At 41.3% G+C, this 26667-nt stretch overlaps 2 protein-coding genes across 8 annotated transcripts in view; both read left to right on the top strand.

Annotated features, from left to right (window-relative positions):
- Positions 1-1673: 1673 nt before the first annotated feature.
- septin3 (septin 3) lies at positions 1674-14285 on the top strand. 3 transcript variants are annotated; one of them, XM_061060968.1, is made up of 10 exons: positions 1674-1819; positions 5464-5898; positions 6150-6278; positions 8713-8794; positions 9703-9840; positions 10462-10579; positions 10729-10824; positions 11071-11167; positions 11262-11313; positions 11906-14285. In XM_061060968.1, exons 1-10 carry the CDS (start codon positions 1759-1761, stop codon positions 12033-12035), a joined length of 1338 nt encoding a protein of 445 aa, XP_060916951.1. In that variant the 5' UTR covers positions 1674-1758; the 3' UTR covers positions 12036-14285. The 3 variants fall into 3 exon arrangements, with proteins under 3 accessions (XP_060916951.1, XP_060916971.1, XP_060916962.1); XM_061060988.1 differs by lacking the exon at positions 1674-1819 and adding an exon at positions 2024-2180; XM_061060979.1 differs by lacking the exon at positions 1674-1819 and adding an exon at positions 3911-4110.
- A 10828-nt stretch (positions 14286-25113) lies between these two features.
- Positions 25114-26667, top strand: part of atf7ip (activating transcription factor 7 interacting protein) — a 33353-nt gene continuing 31799 nt past the window's right edge. For 2 of the 5 annotated variants that reach the window (XM_061060999.1, XM_061061034.1), the window contains exon 1: positions 25114-25411. The gene's annotated coding sequence lies outside the window, so the exon portion shown is untranslated. The remainder of the gene's footprint in view (positions 25412-26667) is intronic. The other 3 variants (XM_061061043.1, XM_061061052.1, XM_061061025.1) reach the window with 2 other exon arrangements.

Genomic DNA, 26667 nt, shown 5'->3' on the forward strand with positions numbered 1-26667 from the left:
ACGTAAATATATTGCTGAATTTGTTTTTTTTCTTCCAGGTCCTTTCTCCCAATTTGCTCCTCTAAGACATCCAGTCCGCCCTCCTGGAGTAAATCATGTCATTATTCACAGAGAAACCACACAGAAAGAGCTTCAACTCTCCCAAGAGCCAAACCTAAAATTGTTCACCCTCCAACTCTCTCTGCAAAGCCCTGCATCCCCGTTTCTCATGCTTCAAAGCCAAATTCCTCTCCCACTCTGAAGCCAAAGCCAAGAGATTCTCTTCATCCCCACGACTCACAGCTGTGCGATCCTTCTCCATTTCTGCACCAGCCTCCGCCTAAGCCAAGTGTATCTCCGACTCTGACTGTCCCGACACCCAGACTGAGTCCATCTCCAACATCCCTGTGCGCAGGGGGGAGATCAGACAGCCGAGGAGGCAAACAACCTTCTCCCGTTGCCCAAGAAAGACGAGCAAGGTCAATCCCAATATCTAATCCTAAAGTCGAGCTGGAGTCCAGCAGACAGAGGTCTTTAAAAGAGGCGAAACATGATGTTCTTGACCAAGCAGCTTTACTGGAATTTACTCATCCGGTGTTGAGAAGAGATTCTTCCATGACGGGCAGGGACTCACAAAGGCAGACAGGCACGTCTCAGAATTCCTGCTTACTGCAAGGAAGCGTTTGTTTGAGTAAAAAAGAACAAAATGCAAAAGATAAATTAAAGCTTTCATATAGGACTACAGATCTCACACCGAAATCAGACATCAGACAGCAGGAGCTTCTGCAAACTGGAGCGACAGGTCCACAAACATCTCCTTCAGAATATAAGGTTGCTAATGTTGTTCAGAGGGAATCACAGTCAGCGTTTGAAGGACTGGATTCTCCGACAGGCCTCAACACTCACAGGAAACGTACAGACTTTCCTCTCATTCACACCGCAGGATTCACCTCCACTGAGCGATCAAGTGAGCGAAGATTTTCAGGAAGACAAGTGACTCCCCAAATGTCATTCTCCACAGAGCCTCTCTTAAATCAGACAGCTGTCTCACCCAATATTGAGATCCGGAGAAGACACTTTGGCAGACAGAATGAATCAAAAGTGGAAACAGCGTTTTTATCAATCCCTAGTCAAAAGAGACATCAGGAGGAAAACACAACACAGAGAACTAAAGGGGATTCACATAATGTTTCAAAACAAACTGTGCCACAAAAGTCGCCTCAGAAACTGAGATTCTGGTCGAGTCAGAGCTCACAGATTGATGTGAAGCGCGCAGTAACCCAGTCCGACTGTGAGTCAAAGGATTACCAGTCGAAAGCAATCGATCAGAAACCGGAGGCTCCTCAAAGTGCGCACAGATTAAATCGACTAAAGACGTGTCTGGTGGCTCCTCAGTCTCAAGAGGCCTCCAGACCTGCTTACGCTGAGTGCACCACATCAAAACATGTTTTATCACATAAACATCCGCTCGATCACAAACAGTTTAAAAGCCACAGTGAGATGAGTTTCGGTGACACAGGGCTGAATCAAACCGATGTTTTTGCACCGTCACACCATCATAGGGTGCCTGAGAATCTACCAGAATGTCCCTCAGCGACATGTGATGTGAGCCGGCCACCCTCTGTCGCACAATGCCCGTTCAACACAAACAGTTTTGGCATCAGTTCAGAGGGAATGTTTGACTACAAAGAGTGCCAGAGGCCGAACGAAAAAAAAGCAACAACAGCTTCTCTTCCACTACAGCGACCGAGTAACCCTCCAGCAGGCAGAGCATTTATCATGGAGGAAGCAGGAGACCCTTATTACGTCACCATGTATTACCCGGGTTCGGTTTATGTGGGTGAGTACAGAGATATCCCAGCCACTTAGAAGTCTTTCTCTTGACAAATCTCCCAAAGCACACATCCTGAGGCTTCTTTCATGTTTTTATTTTTTTTTGTCTATTAGGGTGAAATAGTTTTCTTTTTAAGGGGGCGGGATCTCAAAGGAGGGGGTGGTCAAAGAGGATAGCAGAGGGATTTAAGGGACTACTTCTTATCAGCAGAGTAACAGACCTGCTGAAGAGACACATGACAGCGCTGGTTTAGCAGACTATCAGAAGTGAGTCCTCAGAGACAAACAAACACAGCAACAACAACAACAACAACACGCAGGAAGAAAGTGGGAGGAAGGATGAAAGCAGAGCAACGCTGAGATAAAGTGTGAGTAACACAGCTGAGGTTTACTTCCTGTGAAACGTGAGATTTGACACCTGCTTGTACCGGGTAGTTAATGTTGGGAAAGGTTAAGTTGTAGAATAAAAAGTAGAAACTAATTTTTATTTTTTTAAAAAAGGTTTCTACATTTTGCGAAAATAATTATAGTTGTATCATACGGCAATAACACCTTTGCCGAATATGCTGATGACTGATGTGTATTCACACCAAAGTTGGCTCCGTTGGAGAACTACACAGTGTTTTTTTATTTGGTTTTAAGAAACAAACACAACTCTATCGGTTCACTTAGCAGCTTTTTCTGGAGTCTATCAGCTGTAACACACAGTCCTCATCAGCTGACACAGTTTTCTCAGTCAGTATGGACCTGTTGTTATATGAGCATACAAGTTAATACCTTGTTGTCATGGTAACACTTCTTTTTCTTGTTCTCATCTTAAGGCCCCTCAGGTTTATATTCTGTCTGGGTCCTTAACCATGAGAGACTAAGTGTTCTTCTGATTTTAATAAATAGATCTTACAGGTGTCAATATCAGTCAGTTGAAATTTGAATACCATTACTTACTGAATGTTCTTATAGGCAATTTAACTTTTCATAAAATGCTACTATACTTCTGTGCTTTCCAATACGTTTACTTGAAAATATTTTTTATGTCTTATTTATCCGACAGTTACCCAGCAGGTTAACTTTATCATTTAAAACTTGATGTGTTTATAAATACAATAAGACTGTGTACAATATTGGATGGCTGCTTACATGATAACGCATCAGTTGGAATATATCACAAACATAATGAAACCTGACACCCAATGATTAAGCTAAAGTCACTTTTCTATAATGTCAATACTTTTAGATGAAATGACTTCTGCTCTATTAGTTGAATACTAAATAATGAACTATATACATATACTTGAGTATTTTTACATTTAGGGATTGTTCTCATTAACTGGACTTTAAATATTTACTCTGGTAGTGTTTTGAAGTATGGTGTACTTAACCATCACAATACTATTTTTTTTCTACTTGAACATCCTTACATGTGAAACATTGTAATTTTTTAACCAACTACATACATCTGTAAGTAACAGTGTTTTTCAGTAATAACATTTTATATCAATAACAGAGAAGATGTTATAATATGATACATTTCTGTAAGTAAAGAGGTATAAATAAGCTCTGCATGAGTAGGCTATGCAGTATGCAGTAGGAGTGTAACCATAGACCACCCTGTCTTTAAAAGGAATACTTCTTCTTGATTATATATCTGCATTAAGACAATTCAGAAATTAGACTTCTAAAAGGTATCTAATAATAGTCAACTTAATGACTGACTTTTGGTTAGAAAAGTACAAAAATAATAATTTCCTAATCGTTTATTGACAAAGATAAAAGGTATTTTATGGGGCTGTAATGAAAGGTGGATTCTTTTGTCTAAACATTTGTAATATTTTATATAGAATATCAGTGCCCTTTCCACCACTGTATTGTATGGTACATAATGTACATTCAAAAAAAGCTTTCTGTACATTTCATTCTTATCAAGTAGGGCCTATTGTGTCCAACTCATAGACTGTAAATATATAATTATATCCAAATACATTGGACGATTTGTCTCTATAACTGACAGAAAACACTGTACCAGAAAACAGTCCCTTCGAGGTAGTTATACTGCGCATGCGCGCTGCATCTCCCCACTCCTTCTCCTCTTGTCGCCTTGGCAACGGTAAAGGGGGGCTCACGGCCAGAGTGAAGGAGAGGAGAGGTACCCGGACTAATCACATGACCGCTCCTCATCTTATTATCTCTGTGTTTGGATATACTTCGTGTCTTCTTCGGACCCAGGGCGATTCTAGACCAGCGAGCCAACAACAAACCGGTGTTCTCCTTTTGATTTGCGGTTCAATTGAACGGGAATCGGTAAGTGTGACACACCACATCCGCCGAGCCGCCCGTTAGCCCGCAGACTGAAAGCTAGCAGCTAACACGGAGCTGCCGTTAGCTGTTACCGTCTTTTTCTATCCAGCGTGACTGAGGAGAGACAATGGGGTCGACGTGCTGTGATGGGGCCAACCCCTGCTGTTTTTATCCAAACAGATACGATGTGTTTTTTTTCCTGAAGAAATAACCGACGTGTGTCGCACTTTACGTTAATTTTATGTGGCCACTCATTACAGAAAAAAAGGTTGTGTTTTTGTGTCGTAGCGCTCCTGCCATGAGAGCATCACCACCTCGTGTTTGTTCTGCAGAAAATAGATGATAATGAATGCTAAAATAAATGTGGTGATGTAGGAGTGTGAAGGAGGAGCAGACAGAGAGGGGGAGTAGGCTCCATGACTACCGAGTGTATTGAATCAAAGTGACAAGTCACTGCCTCGGTGACCTGTGTGATCTGTGTCTGCGACTTACAGCACAACAGCAGGCTGCTTCATGTGCACTCCCTGCAGGGCTGAGGGTTTTTCTACATCTTGGCTCAACCTCACGTCTGTTTCTCTAACCATCTGCTTTCACTGTTTGCTTCTCTCAGAGTGCCAGTTCATAGGAAGCAGATGCTCCAATTTACCTTTGCTTGAGATGTAAAGCCACTCAGCTACTGTGTGTTTTCAAATCTGTTTTATTACATGCATGCTACCACACTGATATGATAAAGTCAACTAGAGACTCATCAGGGCTGCAATTGCAGTGATTTGCATTCATTATTGTTCTACTCATTATTTGGTTTATAAATTGTACATTTTTAAAGATTTATTTTTGGGCTTTTTTTGCCTTTAATGGATAGACAGGACAGTGGATAGAGTTGGAAATCAGGGGGAGAGAGAGAGAGAGTGGGGAGTGAGTGAATGTGGGAGAGGAGCCACAGGCCAGATTTGAACCCGGGCCATCCGCTTTGAGGACTACAGCCTCCATACATGGGGCGCGCGCACCAACCACTGCGCCACCAGCGCCCCTATAAATTGTACGTTTAAATAACAATGCCTATGAGAAGTCACAGTGCATCAAGATGAAAAAGATTAACTGTGCCATCTTTTTCCACAAACCCTTTCCTCATTTTTCCAGAGATAGCTGTCTTTAATGCATGGTTTTACCTGGTTAGATGTGTTAAACATGTTTTCATTAATTTATCTAAACCAACCCTTGAAGCCTGCTGTAACGAGCACAAGTAAAATGGTCCGGTGTCCGCAGATGGCTCTGCTGGCCTACTTATTAGTCACTTGGCAGCACTTTCTATTAATTAAAAATGCTATTTTCATCCTCTTTTTTTTCTTTCTTTAGACATGTCAGACGTAGTTCCCCCAGAAGTGAGACCAAAACCAGCCGTCCCTGCCAAGCCCCCGAATGTGGGGGCTCCTTCGCCCTCCAGCCCCTTCCCACCCCAGGGCCCGGGGGTTGGAGGAGGTGTTTCGACGCTTCCTCCGAGCTCTATCCCAGTGCCCATCGGGGTTCAAGGCCCGAGGGATGTTAGCAGTCACAGTGTGAGTCACGGTGTGGGTCACGGTGTGGGTCACGGAGTGGGTCATGGTGTGGGCCACGGGACAGGCCATAGCGGGGCTCACACTGCAGCACACAACGGAGGTCACGCTCATGGCGGCTCCCACAGCACAAGCGGTGGATCTACACTCCTGGGTTACATTGGCATTGACACGATCATTGAGCAGATGAGGAAGAAGACCATGAAGACTGGCTTCGACTTTAATATCATGGTTGTTGGTAAGTCACAGAGCCGCTCAATCAGGAAAATATTAGTGTGAGCTTGAGAATGGACTAGTTATACAAACAGCAGCTTGGACACATCTGTAAATATTCTTTATTTTAAATCAGAGTTTTTTTATCTTGGTGAAAAACAAGGCAATCAAAATTCTTCCCTCATATCTTGACAATCTGTCCTTCATCATTATTAGTAATTTCTTTACCTCCTCTTTTGCATTCTTTATTACATTTCTCCCTCTCCTTTTGTTCAGGTCACAGCGGTCTCGGGAAGTCCACTCTGGTGAACACTCTCTTCAAGTCCCAGGTGAGCAGGAAGAGCGCAGGATGGGCCCGTGATGAGAAGATCCCCAAAACGGTGGATATCAAAGCAGTGTCTCATGGTGAGTACAGTGACCGAGCTGCTGTTCTTTCTTTAGAGACTCATATAGCAGGATTACATTTGACGGAGTAAATGAACTATCTTTGACCAGAATCAAAGAAGTCCTTTATAGCCTCGTCAATGTATATGTGTGCAGCCTGGTATCTGTCTAGACAAATTATTTATTTATTGAGTTACGACCCTTTTGGTCACTTTTGCCCATTTGTCATGTAAATATCATTATGCTGATAAAATAACCTGTCTGTGACATTTACAAAAATACTGTTGATCAAGTCACACCTGGCCCCCGCATGTCCTGTTCTACAGAGGCCTCCACATGAACTTCAGTTTTTACTGCATGAACTTCTGCCTTGTCTCAAACTAAGCCACAGACACTATCCAGACTATGTTTAGCATTATCAATCTGCCCAACAACAGAGTTTACTGATACCCACCTCCTTCTTTTGATTCAACCATAAAAGCGTGTTTTGTCTAAGTCTTCTTTGAACTTTGCTGCAGACTGTTTCTTACAATCTCTACCTGCAAGAGAATTAAACTCAGCAAAGATTACTTCTCGACTCAACATCTTTTATTCAAACAAACTCTTGTTTACAGAAAATACCCTTACACTTTCTGCAGGGTCAGTGTTCTATGTGAGAGACTTCAATCGTTTGTTAACAGTGAACTTCTACTGTCTCTCCACCAAATCCTGCTACACAAAAACCACCAAAAAAGGAACACATATCACAACATACCTTTGTACCAGAGTGTTTTCAGGGAATCATTTTAGTATTGAGCAGGGCTGTAAATGCTTTCTTGTTGATGCCGTGCTTTGTGACGCGTAAAGTTAAGATTAATAACAGCTACAATAATATGACTCCTGTCCTACATGCATATAGTGCTGTTATGTATTCATCTGAGCCACATAATGAGTTCTGACCATAAATAGCGGTTGACCAGTCCCATCTTTCTGCAGTTATGTGTAGCATGTCACTGTGCACAATTGCCTATGTTGGAGGTCATTAATGAGTGGCCTCACCACATTTGGAAATCTCCTGTCAGACTAAAACACTGACTAACTCATGACAAATCATCTCCAGTCATTGGCTGATACAGATTTTGTTCGGCTCCACTGATTCCCACTGAGTCGCCGACAGACTTAACTTGACAAACATTGAAGCTTCTTGGGAGAAATGTCCCTATCTGTGAGGATTTTCCAATTAAAGAGAGACATCTTTTTATATGACAGACTTGTAGTCTTTTCACTCATATTTGTTGACACTCATGCTGTTTAGTGGCAGGAGAACTTCTTTTCATTTTGATCGACTGAGCTTGCTTAATGCATCTTTAGTCGAACACAAACTCTGTAATTATGTCTAACACAGTGGCCACCCTCGCAGAGCGCACGCTTATAAATATCCATCACATCTATATTTGTCTATCTGTTACATTTTCATTATAGAAGATGACGAGACTCACAGGCTTTACAGTTGGTAAAAAAAAAACAGCACCAAGTCTCTAACATCACGGCTAGTCTGTAAAGAGATGAGAGAGGATTTAGGCTTTCTTAGTTTTTCTAGCACAGTATAAGCTGGACAGTTGCATAATGGTAAAAAACCTCATTTGGTGCCTAAAAGATTTGGTACTGTACTGCCAGACTATCTCCAAACTGAGAGCTGTGTTTCTATGGTAACAGTGACTGACCCCTGCTGTGATTTATTATAAAGATGTAAACATGGCTCAATTTGTGGTTCGCTAATGACTTTGTCGAGCAAGGAAACAGGATTGTTTGACTCATCACTGACTTTCTGTCATTAAAAACCACACTTTACAAACTTTCTGCTGAAATAAACCCAACTGTGAACCAGTGACTTTTAAAAATCATACTGAAGAAGCTGGAATACAGAGAAAACAATCTCTGTTTAAGTCATTCTGTACGTGCAGCCATTGGAAGTATCTGACTTCTGTATCCCTCCCCCAGTGTGAGTATCAGATCAGTTACTGTGGGAGACAGCTCAGCATGCTGTTTATTACATTAGGTGTGGACTCTTCCATACAGTATGTAGCTCGCACTCTGTTCAGTTTGACGTATGGGCCTGGAAAAGAGGCTGAACTTGAATACACTGTGGATGATTTTACAGCACCAGGGAAACAAACTGTCAGACAGAGCTCAGTGTTGGTTGCTTCAGTTCACATCATGGCGATGATTTGGAACACATTGCCTGCAGTTGACATTGACCTGACATTGTTATGCTCTTGCCTGAGAGAGACAACACCAGAGAGACAAAAACAGGCATGTGGCCTCACATGTAGAGGCACACATAGCTGCAAATGTTTCAAACTCAGTTATGAAATATGCATCAAAATCACTTGCATCATATTTAAAGAATCTTCATGATATAATGCAACAGCTATGATTTTCAGTTCTTTCCTCCTTGTATGTTTTTGTTTTGCAGTTCTTGAGGAAGGTGGTGTGAAAATGAAGCTGACAATTGTGGACACTCCGGGGTTTGGAGATCAAATCAATAACGACAACTGGTGGGTTTGCCAACTCCACAATCGCTGAAGCTTTATAACTCTTATGTTACCTTACAAAATAGTACTTTCACTAACAATCCCACACCAAGAAAGATACTGATTTAGAATAGTTTATTGTTATATGCATGGCAGAGAGCGAGATGATGAGCGAGGTTGGATGATAGGACGATTGAGGGTGGATAGATGAAGGGAATGAAGGTTAGGTTGGAGGGAAGGAGGGATGAAGGTTAGGGTGGAGGGAAGGAGGGATGAAGGTTAGGGTGGAAGGAAGGAGGGATGAAGGTTAGGTTGGATGGAAGGAGTGTTGGAGGGAAGGAGGGATGAAGGTTAGGTTGGAGGGAAGGAGGGATGAAGGTAAGGGTTAGAGGGATGAAGGTTAGGTTGGAGGGAAGGAGGGATGAAGGTAAGGGTTGGAGGGAAGGAGGGATGAAGGTAAGGGTTGGAGGGGTGAGGGTTGGAGGGAAGGAGGGATGAAGTTTAGGTTGGAGGGAAGGAGGGATGAAGGTGAGGGTTGCAGGGAAGGAGGGATGAAGGTTAGGTTAGAGGGAAGGAGGGATGAAGGTTAGGGTTGGAGGGAAGGAGGGATGAAGGTTAGGTTGGAGGGAAGGAGGGATGAAGGTTAGGTTGGAGGGAAGGAGGGATGAAGGTTAGGGTGGAGGGAAGGAGGGATGAAGGTTAGGTTGGAGGGAAGGAGGGATGAAGGTTAGGGTTGAGGGAATAGGAGTGATTGAGGCGTGCTTAAATATGTATGAAATGGAAATGGTTTATGTTTGAGGCGTCGTCTGTGTTCCTGAACCAAGTTTAAAAAACAATATTTAAGTTAACTATCAAATTGTGGCAATAAATTCTCCTGCTCAAGTTATGCTTACTTTTTTCTCTAAAGCTGATATTTTGTTCTGTATCGACAGCTGGGAGCCCATTTCTAAGTACATCAATGAGCAATATGAGAAGTTCCTGAAGGAGGAGGTCAACATCACCAGGAAAAAGCGCATCCCTGACACCAGAGTGCACTGCTGCCTTTACTTCATCTCCCCAACTGGACACGCGTGAGTTGAACTAAGTCCAAACTGGATAATAGTAAAGATCAGACAATAACAGGATATGTTTTGAGTAATGTGCAGCACATATTCAAAAGTCAGCTCACAGCGTTAATGTCCCTTTAGCCTGAAACACTCATTTTAGATTTACAAAGCCTTACACTATGTGTGCTAATTTATATTTCAGACAACACACACCTCTCTTTCTCTCCCCTCTGAACACATCACAATTAGCTACTGCCGACAACTGTGAAATTGTTCTTTAATTGGAAAACGGATACAGTCTTTTATGTATTATAGCCAGTGTATCACATCCTTGTTAGCCGAGGTAATTGAGACCGACAGGAGGTTTTTTTGTGCAGACAAACAAGAACTGGGACACAGCTTTTGTCCTATGATAAGCCCACTGTTCAGTAGTGTTCACACTATAACTCTGGTGTAATGGCTACAAGAACAGGGACAGGTAATAAGACTATGAAACATGACAAATAAAATCTTTGTGCCTGCTTTTGCTCTTTGCTGTACTGATCATCTTTTCACTGTAACACTGTGAGAATCCAGCTGCTTACACACTTTTAATCTGTGTCCTGTCCTCTGCGTGTCTTCTGTGTGTCTGTTTGTCCCTCGCAGTCTCCGACAGCTGGATGTCGAGTTCATGAAGCGCCTGAGTCACTCGGTCAACATTATTCCTGTCATTTCAAAGGCAGACACTATGACCATTGAGGAGAGACAGGAGTTCAAACAGCGGGTAGGTTTCAACATGATCCCACTAAAGGATCTGATAAACCAGCCAGGCCTGTACATCTGTTTTAGTGCTTCATTTCAGCCTAAGAAGTTAGTTGTGTTAAAAGTGAGATGTGGCACAACTGTGTGTTAACTCCTGGCTTTGTGATGTAGGTGAGGAAGGAGCTGGAGATGGGTGGGATCGAGTTTTATCCTCAGAAAGAGTTTGATGAAGACATGGAGGACAAGAGTGACAACGATAAGATCCGAGTAAGTGCTTCTGTTCTCTCTTCAAACATTATTGTCAAATAATATACCTCCTCTTCTAGAAACGGAGTCTCTCCCACTGCTTTTCTTTAACCAGCTTCACCCAACCTCTCTCACATTCACGCCCCGCTTCCTACAAACTGAGTGCTAGGGCACTGGGCCGTTTTGTGTATTTGTTTCATCTCATGAATGTTGCGCAGCTCTCTTCTGTACACTGAACCCAACATGTTGAAATGTCTCTGTCCACAGGAGACCATGCCCTTTGCTGTGGTGGGCAGCGACAAAGAGTATCAGGTGAACGGAAAACGAGTTCTTGGGAGGAAGACAGCCTGGGGAATTGTAGAAGGTGCGTGATATACTTGTTGTTGGGTTTACATTAAATGAGATTGAAAATAATAATAAATCATAATATTTGATGTTGTCCATTTTCTTGTCTGCAGTTGAAAATCCAAACCATTGTGAGTTTGCTCAGCTGAGGGATTTCCTAATCAGGTAACTTTTCTTCTTAGTATATTCTGAAAATCTCAACACAGTTCAATGGACATGATTTAAGGTCATAATTACATTCATGTCATAATGTTTTATTATTAACTATTGTTACCGACATGAATCAAGTGAAAGTTACAGGTCTGCCGCTGATGATTGTTTTCATTATGGAGCAATCTGATGATTATTTGTTTTATGTACATATAGAGAATTTGTTTATAAAAATTTGAAAATATTGTTACATCACAGTCTCCCTTTGCCCATTTTGAAATATTTAAACATATACAAGTATATTTTTATTATCACAGAATGCTTTAAAACAGCAATAATCCACGTTTTAGAGGCAGATCCAGGACAGTTTTTTTTTACTGTTGAGTTTTATTTCTTTTTTATTTCTTTATTTATTTTTGTTGGGGGTTCAAATTGAGTCTTAGTCTTTGGTTCAAATTGAGCTACATGTTAACACTCCATCAAACCAAAACATAATCAAAATGTATCTAGCTATCAGGATAACACTGACACTTCCCAGATTCAAATAGATACATGCAGCATATTTCTTGTAACATGTCCTCTCTGTGTCTGGGAATCTTCTCTTTAGATCTCACCTTCAGGATCTGAAGGAGGTCACTCATAATATTCATTATGAGACGTACCGGGCCAAGAGACTCAACGAGAATGGAGGTCTGCACCCCATAACCTCCAATGACACCCAAGAAAGCAACCTGTAGTCAGCCAGTCAGTCAGGGGACTAGTTCAGACAGAGAGGGAAAATAAAGCAGTGCAATGAAGCTGATTGATGAGTCTACAGAGTATTTTACTTATCGTCACCACGGCATCGCTGCATGCTTGGAAAACTTCTGTAAAAATTGGTGTAATTTAATCAATTTGTTTCTCAACTCCACCCATCACCTTCTACACTTCCCTTCCCATATCATCCCTCAAACACATATCAAACCCCTCACGCATCATATCTAAATCATTCCATTTCATTATTTTCATATCTATAAAATTATGAAATGAAAAGTCACTCCCACCCTGAGACTTAGTGCCATTAAAAAAAACATTTTATCTACTGCCAATGCCTTTTATTTATCACCCCACAGGTAGTACAAGCATAGAAAGTGCCATGTTATTATTTAAAACAGAAACTCATGTCTGATGTCAGACTAATGAGATCATTTGATCCAAATATTAAAATGATCATTCCTGAGTTGTAATGATAATTTAGTCAGCTCTGCAGGTGATTGTAAAAAATTTTATTCTTTTTTTAACTCTGCACAGCAAATTTTAATTAGAAGAAAAAAATCCATGTGGCTTTACTTTAATGAAGGCTACACAATTATTGCAAACTGTGCTGTCATCTATCATTCCCACCCTCACCAAAGAAAACAAATGAAAATTCTCCAATGTGCCCTCACCCTGTTTTTTCTTTTGTTTTTGATTTTCTGTAAAAATATAACCGCACTGATCTGACTACTAAAATGAGACAAAGCTGCATGATCAGTGACATGTAAAATTCAGTTCTCTGAGCAGCATGTAGTTAATTGGTCCACAAAATGCATGACAGTGCATAAGGCCGAGTCTATGATTCACTGCAGCAGTGCACGCAAGGTGAACATTTTGGGAGGATTCAGCTCAGCATACTTTGGGTCACAGCAGTGGGTACAGAGGAAAGAGATGTGTTCTTGTGCACATTGAAATAGCTCCATTTGCTTTTGTAATCATACAGGAAGACAATTACAAAACAGATCAGCTGTTATATAAAGCATTTTGAAGTGGAGTTAGTTTACTTTGTATGTATTATCAAAGCTTAGTGGATAACATGCAACAAACTTTTTTTCAGAAGCCAGCTGCATTTAAATGAACCTGTATCAGCAGCATGTCCAAAACTATCAAACTTTATTAACAAGCTTTTCAACTTTGATTTTTAGTTTCAATCTTTGAAGACCACTCACCTTTCCTCAAGGTTTTTCTTTTTAATTTGTTGGCCTTTTCCCTTTTTTGCTGTATCAGCTGTTAATTACAAAGAGAATATTTTCTGATCCAAAAGACATTGGACCACTGGTGTGTTCTGTTTACTGTGGAGAAGACTGACATTTGTCATTGTTGTAAGACTTAGGACATGCAAAGTTTAAATGAAAACCCCACACTTTATTATTAGGCCGACAGTTTCTGTGTTAACACTATTTTAAGATTCAATTATCCCTCTTTGCCACCAGGTGGCAGCAATGTGCCATGTAAAAGCAATGACTCAATAGACGGAGAAACGGGCACTTTCCCTGTGGCTGTGTGTCCTCAGTTAATCAGCTGAGATTTTAAGCAAAATTTATATCAATCATTTTCTATTTGAAGTTTACAATTAGAGTCCTCAACTGTAGTCAGTGATATCTAATATATCCCTACATATCATATAGTAATATTTCTACAATGGTATGCACTCAAGTGTTGGTGTAATTATTATTATTTCTTAGTTGTAAACATGTTTACCAAGTATTCTTCAGGAAAATAACATGTATACTGTCTGCAGAAGGGGACGATCTTGCCAAAACTAATGAATTCAATCTCAAGTTAAATTTTTTTGTTGTGTTATCAGCATTTTACACATACATAAACATTTGTGTGATTTTGATATGAAGAGAGTCTGTAACAAACTGACAATAGTTGTCTGTGATCTTAGTGCAGCCAGATGTTGAATTTAAAGAAGTGTTTATCTGTGCATGCGTATGTCCATTTAGCCTGTTTGCTCACAGCCAATCAGGTCACACATTACTGCAACTGTTTGAATGTGAGATGTGTACATTTAATTTGTATATCATGAGGTAAAGCACTGCTGTCTCTAATCCTGTAACAAATCTGACAGTGAAATACCAACTTATCAAACACAATGAGATATGATTTTAAGTGCTACACTGGGTTGTTTATACATTGTCATGTTATTGTAATTTATTCTTTATTTAATAAAAGCACATTCCCATGTTCTTTTTCCTTTCAATGATTGGTTGATTTGGATTTAAAATATGTATAAAGCCACAACTATTTAGAACAGTCAAGCAGAAATGGTATGAAAAATGACAACAATATTTTTTTCTTTATTTAGCCAATATTTAAGCAAATAAGACCCATAGAGACTGAGATGTCTTTGCAGGGTTGTCCGTTTATTTTTGTGCTTTTTATGTCTTTATTTTGAGACAGGACAGTGGATAGAGCCAGAAATTACCACAATTTCCCAGTTTGGGATCAATAAAGTAATTATATTCTATTCTATTAAATCAGAGAGAAAGTGCGGAATGCCATGCGGGAAAGGAGCCACAGGTCGGACTCTAACCTGGGCTGAATGCTTGAGGGACTAACCACTAGGCTACTGGCGCCACAAATATATGTACTTTAAAACCATTGCCCCTTCCCATACCTGCAAACTTCAAAATAATTGAAAGCATTTTCCAGCGGTAGTTCAACCTCTAGCATTTTAAAAACACTGTAAAACATTAATTCATCTGTTCTTATTTAAATAATCAACTAAAGCTGTGTTTTACAAATAGATTATATAAAGGTTGGACCAGACTGATCTAAAGCTGTTGACTTTGTGGAGCCATGAAAATGGTCTTTGTCATTTCCATGTCTTGCAGTGACAGATTATGATTTGGCGCCACCCACTGCCCCAGCACCGCATTGCCACCTTGGAGAAAAATTAAGAATTTATACACACTTGTGTTAGAATTGCAGTTTTTCTGCTATGAAGTAATATTTTATCCATTTGCATGCCAATTAAACGCGAGTCTTGAGCAACCACTCCTCAGAACTGGGGGCCCTAGGCAAAACACCTACGTTGCCTAGGGCCCCCGGTTCCCCAGAGGAGTTTGCAACTAACAGTTTTCGCTATCTTATTTTAATGAATTAAAATGAAATTATTTTCATTTTTTTAAATTAATTTTTTTAATCAGTTATAATCATTATTTGCTCATTATTTCTAAGAAAACGAAAAGAAACAAAAACAAAACAGCTCACAATAGAAAAAAAAATTCAGCATCTCAGTTGCAATTGATGAAGTGTTTGGGGTTAGATACTGTGGGTCAACATCACAGCACCACTATGGGGGATTTCCAGGGCAGCTTAGGGCAATGCCAGACACAAGCCGTTTTCACATATGCACTCCGGATAATATCTAGATAATTACAGGAGGACTTCTCCGGAGATTCTCCCGAACTAGCCGTTCACATATGCTCCTCACAGCGGGGGACTTTCCCTGTCAGAGGGGAGGGGGGATTTCCCGACGTAAGACGTGACGTAAATAAACAACACGGAAGTAGCGGCCAGAGCAACAGAGTCCACTACACGACGTTATAATGAGAATATTTGCCTTTATATCAATGCTATGTGTAATCCAATGAAATTACAACATTCACAAAAGAGTGGAGAACAACATACTGATGAACAGAAAACATAATGCAGCCGTTTAATTACGTGCACAGAGATCGTAGTGGTCGCGTGCAGACACTTTAGGCAGTCACTGTATATAAACGTCACACGGGTCCCATTGGCTCGAATTGAAATCTCCGGAGTATATCCGTATATATCTGCGTTCAGACATCAGCTCGCTCGGATATTCTGCGGATAAAATACTAGGGGTCTGGCCGGAGAAACTCCGGGTAAAGTCCATGCAAAAAATGCGGCTGTTTGCGTTCACATATAGCCTAAAAACCTCCGGGTAGCCAAATCTACGGATTTTTTCAGGAGATTTCTGTATAACCCTTTTCACACATACGGAAATCTCCTGAAAAACTCCGGAAATTTCCAGGAGGAGCTGTATGTGTGAACGCAACAGACGATATATTTTACTCCAATATTACCCGGAGTTTATCCTGCCAGACCCCTACTATTTTTTCCGCAGATATTCCGGAGGAGTTGATGTGAGAATGCAGCAGGATATTCTCCGGAGATTTCAATTTCAGCCAATGAAAAGAGAATGACGTTTATATATAGTGACCGGCTAAAGTGTCTGCCCGCGACCACTACGATCTCCGTGCACGTAATTAAACGGCTGCATTATGTTTTCTGTTCGTCAGTATGTTGTTCTCCTCTCTTTTGTGGATGTTGTCATTCCATTGGATTACACATAGCACTGATATAAAGGCAAATATTCTCATTATAACGTTGTGTAGCAGACTCTGTTGCTACGGCCGCTACTTCCGCGTTGTTTATTTACGTCACGTCTTACGTCGGGAAATCCCCGGCTATGAACTTGCCTAGCTAGCTAGCTGAGGTTGCTAAGTGATAAAGGCTTGAGATGGTTAAAAGAAGGGTTGAAGGTCAATTTATGCACCTGTTGTCAGTGTATTATTATTTGATACATTGACATTCGAATGTAATTTTTCGAGTAGATGCACTTTAGAGGAAACCCTGGGGTCTAGTGACCCTTTGTCAAACTTCAAGCGCAAACAAAGAAGAGGGAAATCAGTAATCAAGACAATCAGTGTGTGGCACACAATCACAGTTGAGGGAAACACAAAGGCAGGAAATGAAACACAAGGAGAAAAATTACAAAATACAACAGGAATTATGAAAGTCAGAGACAGAGTTAAGGGGGTCAAATTGTCCAGGCGGGCCGCCAAGTAGCAGGTCAGAGGAAGAGCAGGAACCTTTAGTTGGATGGCCTGAAGGTAGGTAACAAACCTGGAACAGTTCAGGAAGGCGGCCGGGAGTCCAACCAAACAGAAAGCAGAAACAGGAACAGGTGTAGGCCAGGCCACCAATGGGAACGCAGGGGTTGGCGGGGCCTCCGAAGGGGTACCAGGAGTAGGTCGGGCTGCTAAGGTGGAACAACATGTGGGCCAGACTGTCCAAGAATTACCAGGAGTCCATCAGATGCAGACAGAGAACCAGGGAGTCCAGAAGAGGCAGGTATTGTCCAGGCTGCCGACAAAGAACCAAGAGTTGGATGGACTGCCAAGGGGGACCTAGGAGTGTGGAAGACTGCTGAGGGGTAACCAGGAGTCAGTTGGACTGCCGAGAGAGACCAGGGGACGGCCACACCACCAAGGGGTAGCCAGGAGTTGGCCGACTGTTGACAGGGAGCCAGGAATTGGCAAGACAGCCGACAATGAACCAGGGGAACCAGGAGTCTGCCACACTGCTGCACGGGGAACCAGGAGTCAGGTGGACTGTCAAAGGGGAACCAGGAATCAGCTGGACAGCCAAGGGGAGCCAGGAGTTGGCCGGACCACACAGGGGAGCCAGGATTCGGCTGGACCGCCAAGGGAGAGCCAGGAGTTGGCAAGACAGACGACAGGGACCCAAGGGAACCAGGAGTCAGCCAGACTGCTGAGGGTTTACTGGGAGTTGGCCTGACAACTGAGGGGAATCCCTTCACTCTGCAACAGGTCGTTGGATGTGCTCAGCAGGACCAGGGGGCCAAAGGTGCTCGGCAGGAAAAAGGGGCTGCAGGTGCTCAGCAGAATCAGGAGGCAAGAGGTGCTCTGCTAGGACTGGGACGGACTGGGGTAGACGGTGCTCTGCTGGAACTGGGGCCCTGGGTGGCTGAGGCTCTAGGGCACTGAGTGGCTGAGGCTCTAGGGAGCAAAGGGGCCAGACCACCACTGTTTCCTTGTTGGCTCCAACATTACACATTTCCACCATCTTCCTCCCCATTTCTCCAATGGAAAATTAGGTAGGCAACAACTCGGCAACACCATTCTGCCTCCTTGCATTACATATTGCATTGCGAGGTGTAATAGGGGCATAAGTATCCCATCTTCAACTAACAATCTGTGAGCGCCCCCTGAAACAGGAGCCAGCTGTAGAATGAATGAAGGCTGGGAATGAAGCTGCAACAGTTTGGACAGTGAATTCATAACAGCATTGCAAGTTGGTGACAAGTTGTCTCAGGCCACTACCCTTGTAAAGGGATGGTTGTTCAAGCTTAACATAGATGGCAGCCTAAACACATCTTCTGAACCAGCAGTCTTCCCTGTCAAGGATTGTCTAGGAGTGCCCTTTGTTCTTTAGATGTAGATGGACAGCTGAGTCCTGACCTGCAGTCAGCTCTTCTATGTTGGGCCATGCGCTTCTGAATGGTTGTCTTGTTTCCCCAATGTATAAGTCCCTACATTTGCATTGCAGTGCATAAGTAACACTACTCTGTTATTGCCTGGGTCTTTTGTTCTTAGGGTGGACAATTTCAGTGTGAACATGTTGGATGGTTTGAAATGTACTGGAATATTTGCTGAAGATCCCACTAAGTTTCTTGGATATTCCTCGTCTTGGATTTGTTGTTTTCTTCTTCCCTGTTGCTACTGGTTTTCTTAGAGGTATTGATGAATGCCCAGTTAGGATAGCTGCACATCTGAAGTACCTCTATGAGATGTTTCTGTTTGGTCCTCTTTCCCTGTCTTTGTGGATACATTTTGAGCCCAGTGCAGGGTGCTTAAAACCCCTAACATGAATTCCAGTGGATGCAGGTTTTGGTCTGAGGGTGCATTCACACTAGGCAATCAGTACTGTGCCTAAGCATACTTCACCCTCATAGCCCAGTTCATTTTACTAGTGTGTGCGCCCGGCCATGCTCAAGCATTGTGCAACTTGGCAAGGTTGGAAGAGGTGTGCTTCGGCACGGTACAGTTGGTCATGCACAAGCACAAGCATGGGTAAAAACATGGACAGCCTTATCAAAATAAGCCACAAAGTCAGTAAATTTGCAGTTTTGTTCTTTGTGTTGTTGTTGTCCGATGTGCTGATGTGGATTACGAACGTGCGTCCCTTCTTTTTTTTTTTTTTGAGTCTGCCTGTCTTAAGCCCTGTATGCATTGTATAACGCCGTTATGTACAAGGTAACCATGCTCAGGCCCGGTGAGTCCTGGAGCAGTGTTGGTACAGGCCAGCAGGGGAAAGGAGAGGGGGGGCAAGCGTTCTTCAGCAACGTATGGGGCAACTTGGCCTAGTGTGAGTGCACCCTATGTGGGAGGGTTTCCATGACATTTTGATGTGAGGCTTATATCTTCTCTGATGTGCACTTTAAAGTTGAGGTTGGCCAGGTTGTTTTCTCTTACATCCTCCAAGGTAAACCTGGTGTTGCTGTCTGCTGTGCTGAGGTGTACAGCTAAAGCTTTAGCGTCTTCGGAATTTTAAGACGCTAAAGCCAAAGGCCTTTTCACCAAAGGCGATGTTCCTCCTGCAGCCATTAAAGAGACTCAACCTGCCACATGATGGTGTAATTCTACACCACTGTCCCTAAATCAATTCTAAACTCCTCCATGTCCATTTTGTAAACTGAAGCCAGCATATATTTTGCTCATCCCAATTGGTGATCAGTGGCGATCTGCCATCCCTGTCAGTGCCCGTACTCCTATGAGGTCATTAGGTGAGCAAAATGTTTTTGTAGAATAACCCTCCCTATCTATACACCAATATTAAGTAACACCCCTGCTGTATGAGGCTGCGGTCCATCACAACCACAAAAAAGGGGGAAGCTCCTGAATCAATGTATCACATTTTACATAACCTTGAGGCCTTACAGATTTATATTCAAGACATTGCTGAATATATCTCATGGCCCTATAAATAAATAAAAAACATATATATATATTTATGATCTTTGTCTTGTGGTAAATAAATTATAATATTAAGTACTTTTTTCCCCTTCTATGTTCATTGTTGTCATGGGCGTGTCCAGAGGGATGTCCAGACATGGCGTCCAGGCATGGCATGGTCCCCCTTGAAATCTTATTGTCCAGCTGAAAATTCTAAACTATGATTGGCTATTTGCCCTGTCAGAGGTTGGACTTATGTTTAAAAAAATAAACTATTCAGACTGTGTTGAGTAGTTTTCTTTACATATTAACATATAATTGTTTTTTGTACTTTTAATTGTAGAAAAACTGTGCATATCTATTTCACAAGACACCTGAGATTGATTCCATAAACATTTGCATGCAAACTCCTGCAAACTGTTGAATTTGCAAAGAACTAATTAGCATTGTTGAATTGAAACATCGCTGATAAATGTATTTTTGCAAGTCAGACAGTGTGCAGGATGTACGTTTGTAAGCAAATTTTTAAGTACTTTAAATTGTGTCTTTGGACATACATTGTTTTTGATTCTTTAAGGAATCAAGGTAAGAAGATTTAAATGATTCCATTCTCTAATGTTACATTAAAGAAGATATCATTAATAAAGATTAAAAAAAGTTAAAGTGTAAAAAGAAAAAAGAAATTGTGTGTGTGCACATAAAGGCCATCCCAGCATCAGCCAGCGCCTCAGTTGGGCCACCCCAGTCAAAAAAGTCTGGACATGCCCCTGATCGTTGTGTTCCAAAATACAAGAAAAGTCCTTTGAACAACTCCCTCTCTAAGAAGTTTGAACACTGCCAACACCTTAAACACTGATTTAAATCTAGCTGTTGAAGTTGGCCTTTGTGTGGTGCCTGTTTCATGTTTGGAGAGTCTCCTGTCCCCAAGAGTGAGGCACAACGTGTGAAGAGGATATATGACCAGCCCCTGGATAGTAAGTAATCATTTTAAGAGACAACTGTCTATATATACAATGGTGTTGTATAGATCCCTATTTAATTACCTTACTATCTGAAAAGTGTACGTTTTCAAATAATAAGACTGAGAAGAAAATATATCAATTCTAAAATAAGTAATTTTGACCTTACCTTTAATTCCTTTTATGTTTATGAAAGACACCCTGCACTAACAAACCATTTTATTTTTGTCTCATTTAATCTGATGTTTTATCAAGATTTTTTTTTGAGAGATTCTTGAAAAATCAACAACAGTCAACAAACAAAAACTAAGAATTTGAAGTAAACGATTTTGTGATTTCTTTTGGTCTAAACCTTTATTCTTATCAAAATATTCTTCATTTATTTTTCTGTGGTAACAATCTGTTTTGCAGTAAGTTCAAAAAATGGACAGGGTTCAAAACCTCATCTGGTCAGATGGGGGCACTATACATACATATGAAACATCTGTTTTTGGAGGGGGGTTTCATGGTAAACTATTACTGAAATGGAAACAAAGTTAACTTCTTGATAAAATACCATGAACCGTTAATTTTTTTATATTAAAATAAACTGGTAAACTTCGCACACACTGGACAGCTAGATTGGTGCTCTTGGTGTTTTTATAGTGGTGTGGATTCATTTACATCGGAACCACTTAAAAACCTGGTTCAGCTAAACCAAGCGCAAATTCCCTTGTGTGTCTGTATGAGAAACGACGGAACAAGTGACTGTATTTGCTGACATTGGAACTGGAAATATTTGGCCTTGTCAAACTGGTTTTGCTGGACACAGTAAATCCAACCTAAAGAATGAACTCATTGCATTTTAATACAGCGTTACCTACATGTACAAGTGAAAATAAAAATCAAAGAAAGAAATCTCATCATTTAGAAATGCTTTATTTAGTTTCTGAAAAGTCAAGGAGATACTCCAAAAATGACAACTTTTGTTAATGCTTCTACCAAACTTATCATGGCTGCCTATAGATTTCAGTTGGCTATTTCTTTGGTTTGGCAGGATCATCAGGACTCAGTGTGAGAGATATAAAATGTGAACTGAACGTGCTGTATGGGTGGGGTCAGGCCTATGTTCCCACAAGTCAACCCGGCATTCCAGAGGTATTGATGCACTGCACACTATGGTTTGCATCCAGTTGCTGCAGCTAGTCAATGCGAGGCCTCTGTGCTACTTAGTTTAGTTTGTTTATTTAAAAGGACAATGTGCACTTACATTAAATATTTGAAATAAACAAAGAGATGGGCGCACCAGATTTAGCTAAGAGCTACATTCCATCTGTAGTCCATTGCTACTGGATAATAGGTTGGGGGTAATTGGCTACCAAATTGGGAGAAAGGGGGATAAAATCTGATACAAATTTATGAAAAAGGAAATGTGGGAACATAGGGCCTAATTTTGGAAAAAAATCTTAGAAATGTGGGAACTGTGGGAACATAGGGCTGTGGGAACATAGGGCCTAATTTTAAGAACAATCTTAGGGCTGTGGGAACATAGGGCTGTGGGAACATAGGCACGCTCCCCTCACTAAAAACTGGAAGCTGCCATTGCAGTATCTGAGTGAGTTCATAATCCAGGAGGAGGTGCCTTTTGTTATTTGAACCACCTAATCCTCATATCTGTCGTACCACAGCCAGACCTCTGGGACAAACTTTACCCTTTCCAGTTATCAAGCATCACATCCTGTATGTTTTTTTTAAAATGTTGAATGGTTAACTTAGCAGTGTTTTAGTGTTTCTGTGAAAGAGCAGGAAAGAGAGAATCGCTGCGTTTTCGACTGTTGGAGAAAGTGGACTCTTTTTCACAACGTAGTTCTGCGAAAGCTTTATGGCGGGTTAACAGCATCGTAACACAAACAAAACAAAAAAAAAAAAATGGCTTGAAACAATAAACGAAAACTATCAAATCTTCAGGGATTAGCTGTGCCAGAGAAAGCCACACACTCATACAGAGAACAATATAAAAATGCTCACATCTACCTGTAGATGTCAGTAAAACAAGGGCATATAACCGTGTTTTTCTCTTTCCAGCTAAGTTGTTCTCCTCTATCTTCAGCTACACTCTGCACATTAGTATAGGCCTACCTCCCTTTAATTGTCTTTTCTTGGACTATGGGCACTTTGACATTAATAAGAGCAGCAATACTCCAGTTTAAGGCCATCACCATTTTGTCTGACGCGACATTGTTCAAGTCGATACAAGTTTTATTTTCCTCTAGGCGTTATCCGTTTTGGCAGTCAAGGAGCTATGTGTTGGAGTCTTTAGGCTTGTTGTACATCCTGCAAATAAGTAACTAGCTCCCCTCTCCCTAAAGTCACTGTATTTGTTTATCTCCTTTCTCATGCATTGGGGGAGGATGTGCACTTCTGTTACAGTCGGTAAAGATTCCTACTGTAGAAGTCGTTCCGGCAGCTGTCTCTATCATCACACGGTCACGGTCATCGCCGTCATTGTCAAAGTAATGGTCGTATTTCATATTTTGACCTATTGCGCCCTCAGCTGAGCATGAGTGTGCGGTGTGTCCCGCTCTGTTTATATGGATTAGCCTACCGTTTCATGTTGGTTCATACTTTTCTTGTTTCCAATTAAAACAGTTTTGATGGAGAGAGCTGTACGTGTGCAGGATTTAACAGCAGCTCAAATGTGTGCAGCACATCTTCCCCCCTGAGAAAAAGAAATATATAAAAGGCCAATATCAGTGGCCTCCACGAACTGATCATGTTGATCTGGGGCGAGGGGGCAGAAGATACGTCAGCGATCTTCGATGTGCAGTTTCTCCTTATCTTATGTAAACGTTCTGATTTTCTTACACAAGCTAAAGACAAGAGGCTAACAACAACAATCACATGCTAATCAAAATGTAACATCGCCTGCATCTTGTTCAGAGCACATTTTTAAACAAGGAGCAAAAGATTCTAATCTGCTCCTTTTTACATAGCTGCCCTGTGTCAATGAAGCATAAAAAAAATCATATCGATCATCAGGCTGTTACATGGATTTCTATTTCTGTGCGTGCTGCCTTTCTGCATGTAGTGTTCTCCAAACATGAATCCTCTAACATGTGAAGTGTAGCCTAGCTGGGTTATAGTTCACACCTTCAGATCTCAAGAGACTTGCCTAGCCTTCAGGCTTTTTAAAATTTATTTTAGCTTAGCACTGCAGACTTGGTCTCGTGTGCAACAGTGTATGAGGGGAAGGAAGAAAAAGCACACAATGCAAGTGAGAGCACAGACCTACTCGCTATATGAGGAGGGACTATGAGGTATGGACGTACATCCTGCATGGGGACAAGACATGACAGCCTACAGTCGCTGAAAGGGGGAATCAATGAGAACAGGGACACTTCAATGCTTTAAGAAGAAAAAAAGCCCCAAACAAAAAAAAAACCGGCTCGCCCTCTATTGGCCTCCTTGGGAACTGCAAGTTTCATACACACAAGTGATTCAACAAAATGGCTGACATATCTTTATGCTGTATAATGTCTGAGGGCTGCTCATAGCAACAACAAAAAAAAAACTACAACGTCTGGCTCATCTAATGAATTAGATTTTTCAGAAGGCTAAGAATGACAATGTGTGTACACTTTTTTTTAATCTTGTTTTGAGAGCAAACTACAAAAAAAAACATGGATAAAGATATGAATCATTAAGCTATTAATTAATTTAATGATCTTCTAATTACCTTTGCAGTTTTACCACCTTTGCCTCACTTACTGGACAGGTTTCTTGGTAGTGTTTGCCATTTTTAAATACCTTATAGATTTTAAACTAATTAATGAAGCAGATAAATGTCTAACTCAAAGATACATATTTAAAGTAATTGAACACACACTGCCCTAATGCTTCACCTACAAATATAAAATGACACCACTGTCTTTTGTCCAGTTTGGAGACAATTTCAGGGCTGTTCTCTTGACTCCTCCTCCTCCTCCACATAACCCCTCCCCCTTTCAACCCCCCCGTTTTCTGTCTCTCGCGGGCAAAAATCACACACACCCCCCCCCCCCCCCCCCTCCACCCCCTTTCCCATGCTAATGCTCTGCTCGCTGTTGTCCCTCTTTTTTTTTTCCCAACCGTCTGCTCTGTGCGGTAGTTTTTCTTTCCCCCCACACTGCTTTCCGGTCACTCCATGTAGAGGTGCTGCTGCTCTACCGACGACGTTACGACCGGGAGCTTTGTCATACCTACCTTTTTGACTACTAACCTGCAACACCAGCAGCCCAGGTGAGAGACTAAAAAAAAGAAGAGAACCAAAAACTAAACACCGAGACTGTCGTGGGTTTGGCGTGTGCTCACGGTGGATTTTTCACCACGGAAAAGAGGAGGAGTCTGTTCGGTCGCGAAGGAGGAGACCAGTCGATAGGATTCCACGGTCGCTCGGTTACACGGTTATTGTGGCTCAGCACTGTAGTTTTTTTTTTTTTAACACCCCCGTTGTCTTGTTGTAAACTACTGGATTGATACCACATCCTCACCGCAACGTCTGTACTCAGAAAAAGTGCCCGGAAGAGTTCGCCGGACCAGAAAGAGCCTTCCCCGTACAGCGACATCGAAACTCGCGGGAACAGCGGTCGGTGACGCGGTGAGCCGGTGAGTCGAGGTACTGCAGCTAGCATGCTAGTCGAGCAGTTTTTCTTACCCTTTATTTATTTATGTACTGCCAATTGATTAAACATTGGACATTGGGTTTATTAATTAATTATTTTGGAATATATAGCTTTTTTTAATTAACAATTTTGTCATGTCAAACACACATTTTGGTTTACGCTGAGCTCCAACAGATTGGCGCTGTAGCGGGATGTGACTTCAGCTAGCACTCGTTTACAGCCTTGCTTTATTTCAATATAATTTTATTTATTTTTTTTTATTATTATTATTATGACAGCATTTTTCTTTGTTTTTGTCCTCTTTACAATTTTTTTTTTTTAAACATTTTTTTGTGTGTCACAAACGCTTCAATACAATTTCTAATTAGCTATTGGATTTTAATTCTTAACTGAAATTCATCCATTTTAAAATACGGCAATTTATTATATTATTGTTTAATCGTATTGAAATGTTTTTTACATCTATCGTTTCTCGTTAAGCGTGTGTCACCCCTACGTCATTGCAGCTCGGTTGAGAAAAGCTGGTTTCTAAATAAACAGGTTTACTATTGAGTGACCAAAGTGATTGTTTTGCATATGCGATAAATTGAGGTTAAGGAAATACTATATCGCATTTCCATGACTTCCTGTTAGCATCTTGACACAACATGCGCCTTGGTCTCACCTGCCATGTTGGTAAAGCGACTATGTGGTGTTGGTGTCACTACAAACTGCAAGCACATCCAGCATACTGGGAGACTAAAGTTTTGAGAACTGGTAAGAAGTGGCCTCCACAAAAACCTTTACAATGTAGGTACATGAAGAAGAAAGCTTTGTTGTTCCTTTTGTAGGGCTTATTAAGAGTTTTTGGGAACTATTACACACTACTGAGTTTAATTTCATTTTTTTTTTTTTACATAGGGTCCCTTTGTTGAAATAAAACCTAAAATTGGTATATGTATTTGGCACTACAGAAATATGAGCTGTATTAACAAGGAAGTTCCTGCATTTCTTATTATGCACTCTAACCCCCCTCTTGGTCTAAAATGGTACAGCCCAGTAATTTTCCATGCACCACACTGTCCTTGGAAGTGGGTGGGGCTAAATGTCAATGTTATCAAGAGTTTAGTTTTTTTTTTTTTTAATTTGGCTCTACCCTGGTAGTTTCTAGAACAGAAACATCTGCATCTTTTTTGATTGAGCAGAAGTGATGCACTTAAAACGGACCTGTTCCCTGTAGTTGTAGTTGTTTTGCCTTAT

The sequence above is a fragment of the Labrus mixtus genome, chromosome 2 (assembly GCF_963584025.1).
Source record: "Labrus mixtus chromosome 2, fLabMix1.1, whole genome shotgun sequence".
Classification (NCBI taxonomy): Eukaryota; Metazoa; Chordata; class Actinopteri; order Labriformes; family Labridae; genus Labrus; species Labrus mixtus.

Coding starts and splice junctions, on each gene's coding strand:
- septin3 (XM_061060968.1), top strand. CDS start 1,759: ATGGAGGAAGCAGGAGACCCTTATTACGTCACCATGTATTACCCGGGT. Junction 1,820..5,463: donor CCCGGGTTCGGTTTATGTGG/GTGAGTACAGAG, acceptor TTCTTTCTTTAG/ACATGTCAGACGTAGTTCCC. Junction 5,899..6,149: donor CTTTAATATCATGGTTGTTG/GTAAGTCACAGA, acceptor CCTTTTGTTCAG/GTCACAGCGGTCTCGGGAAG.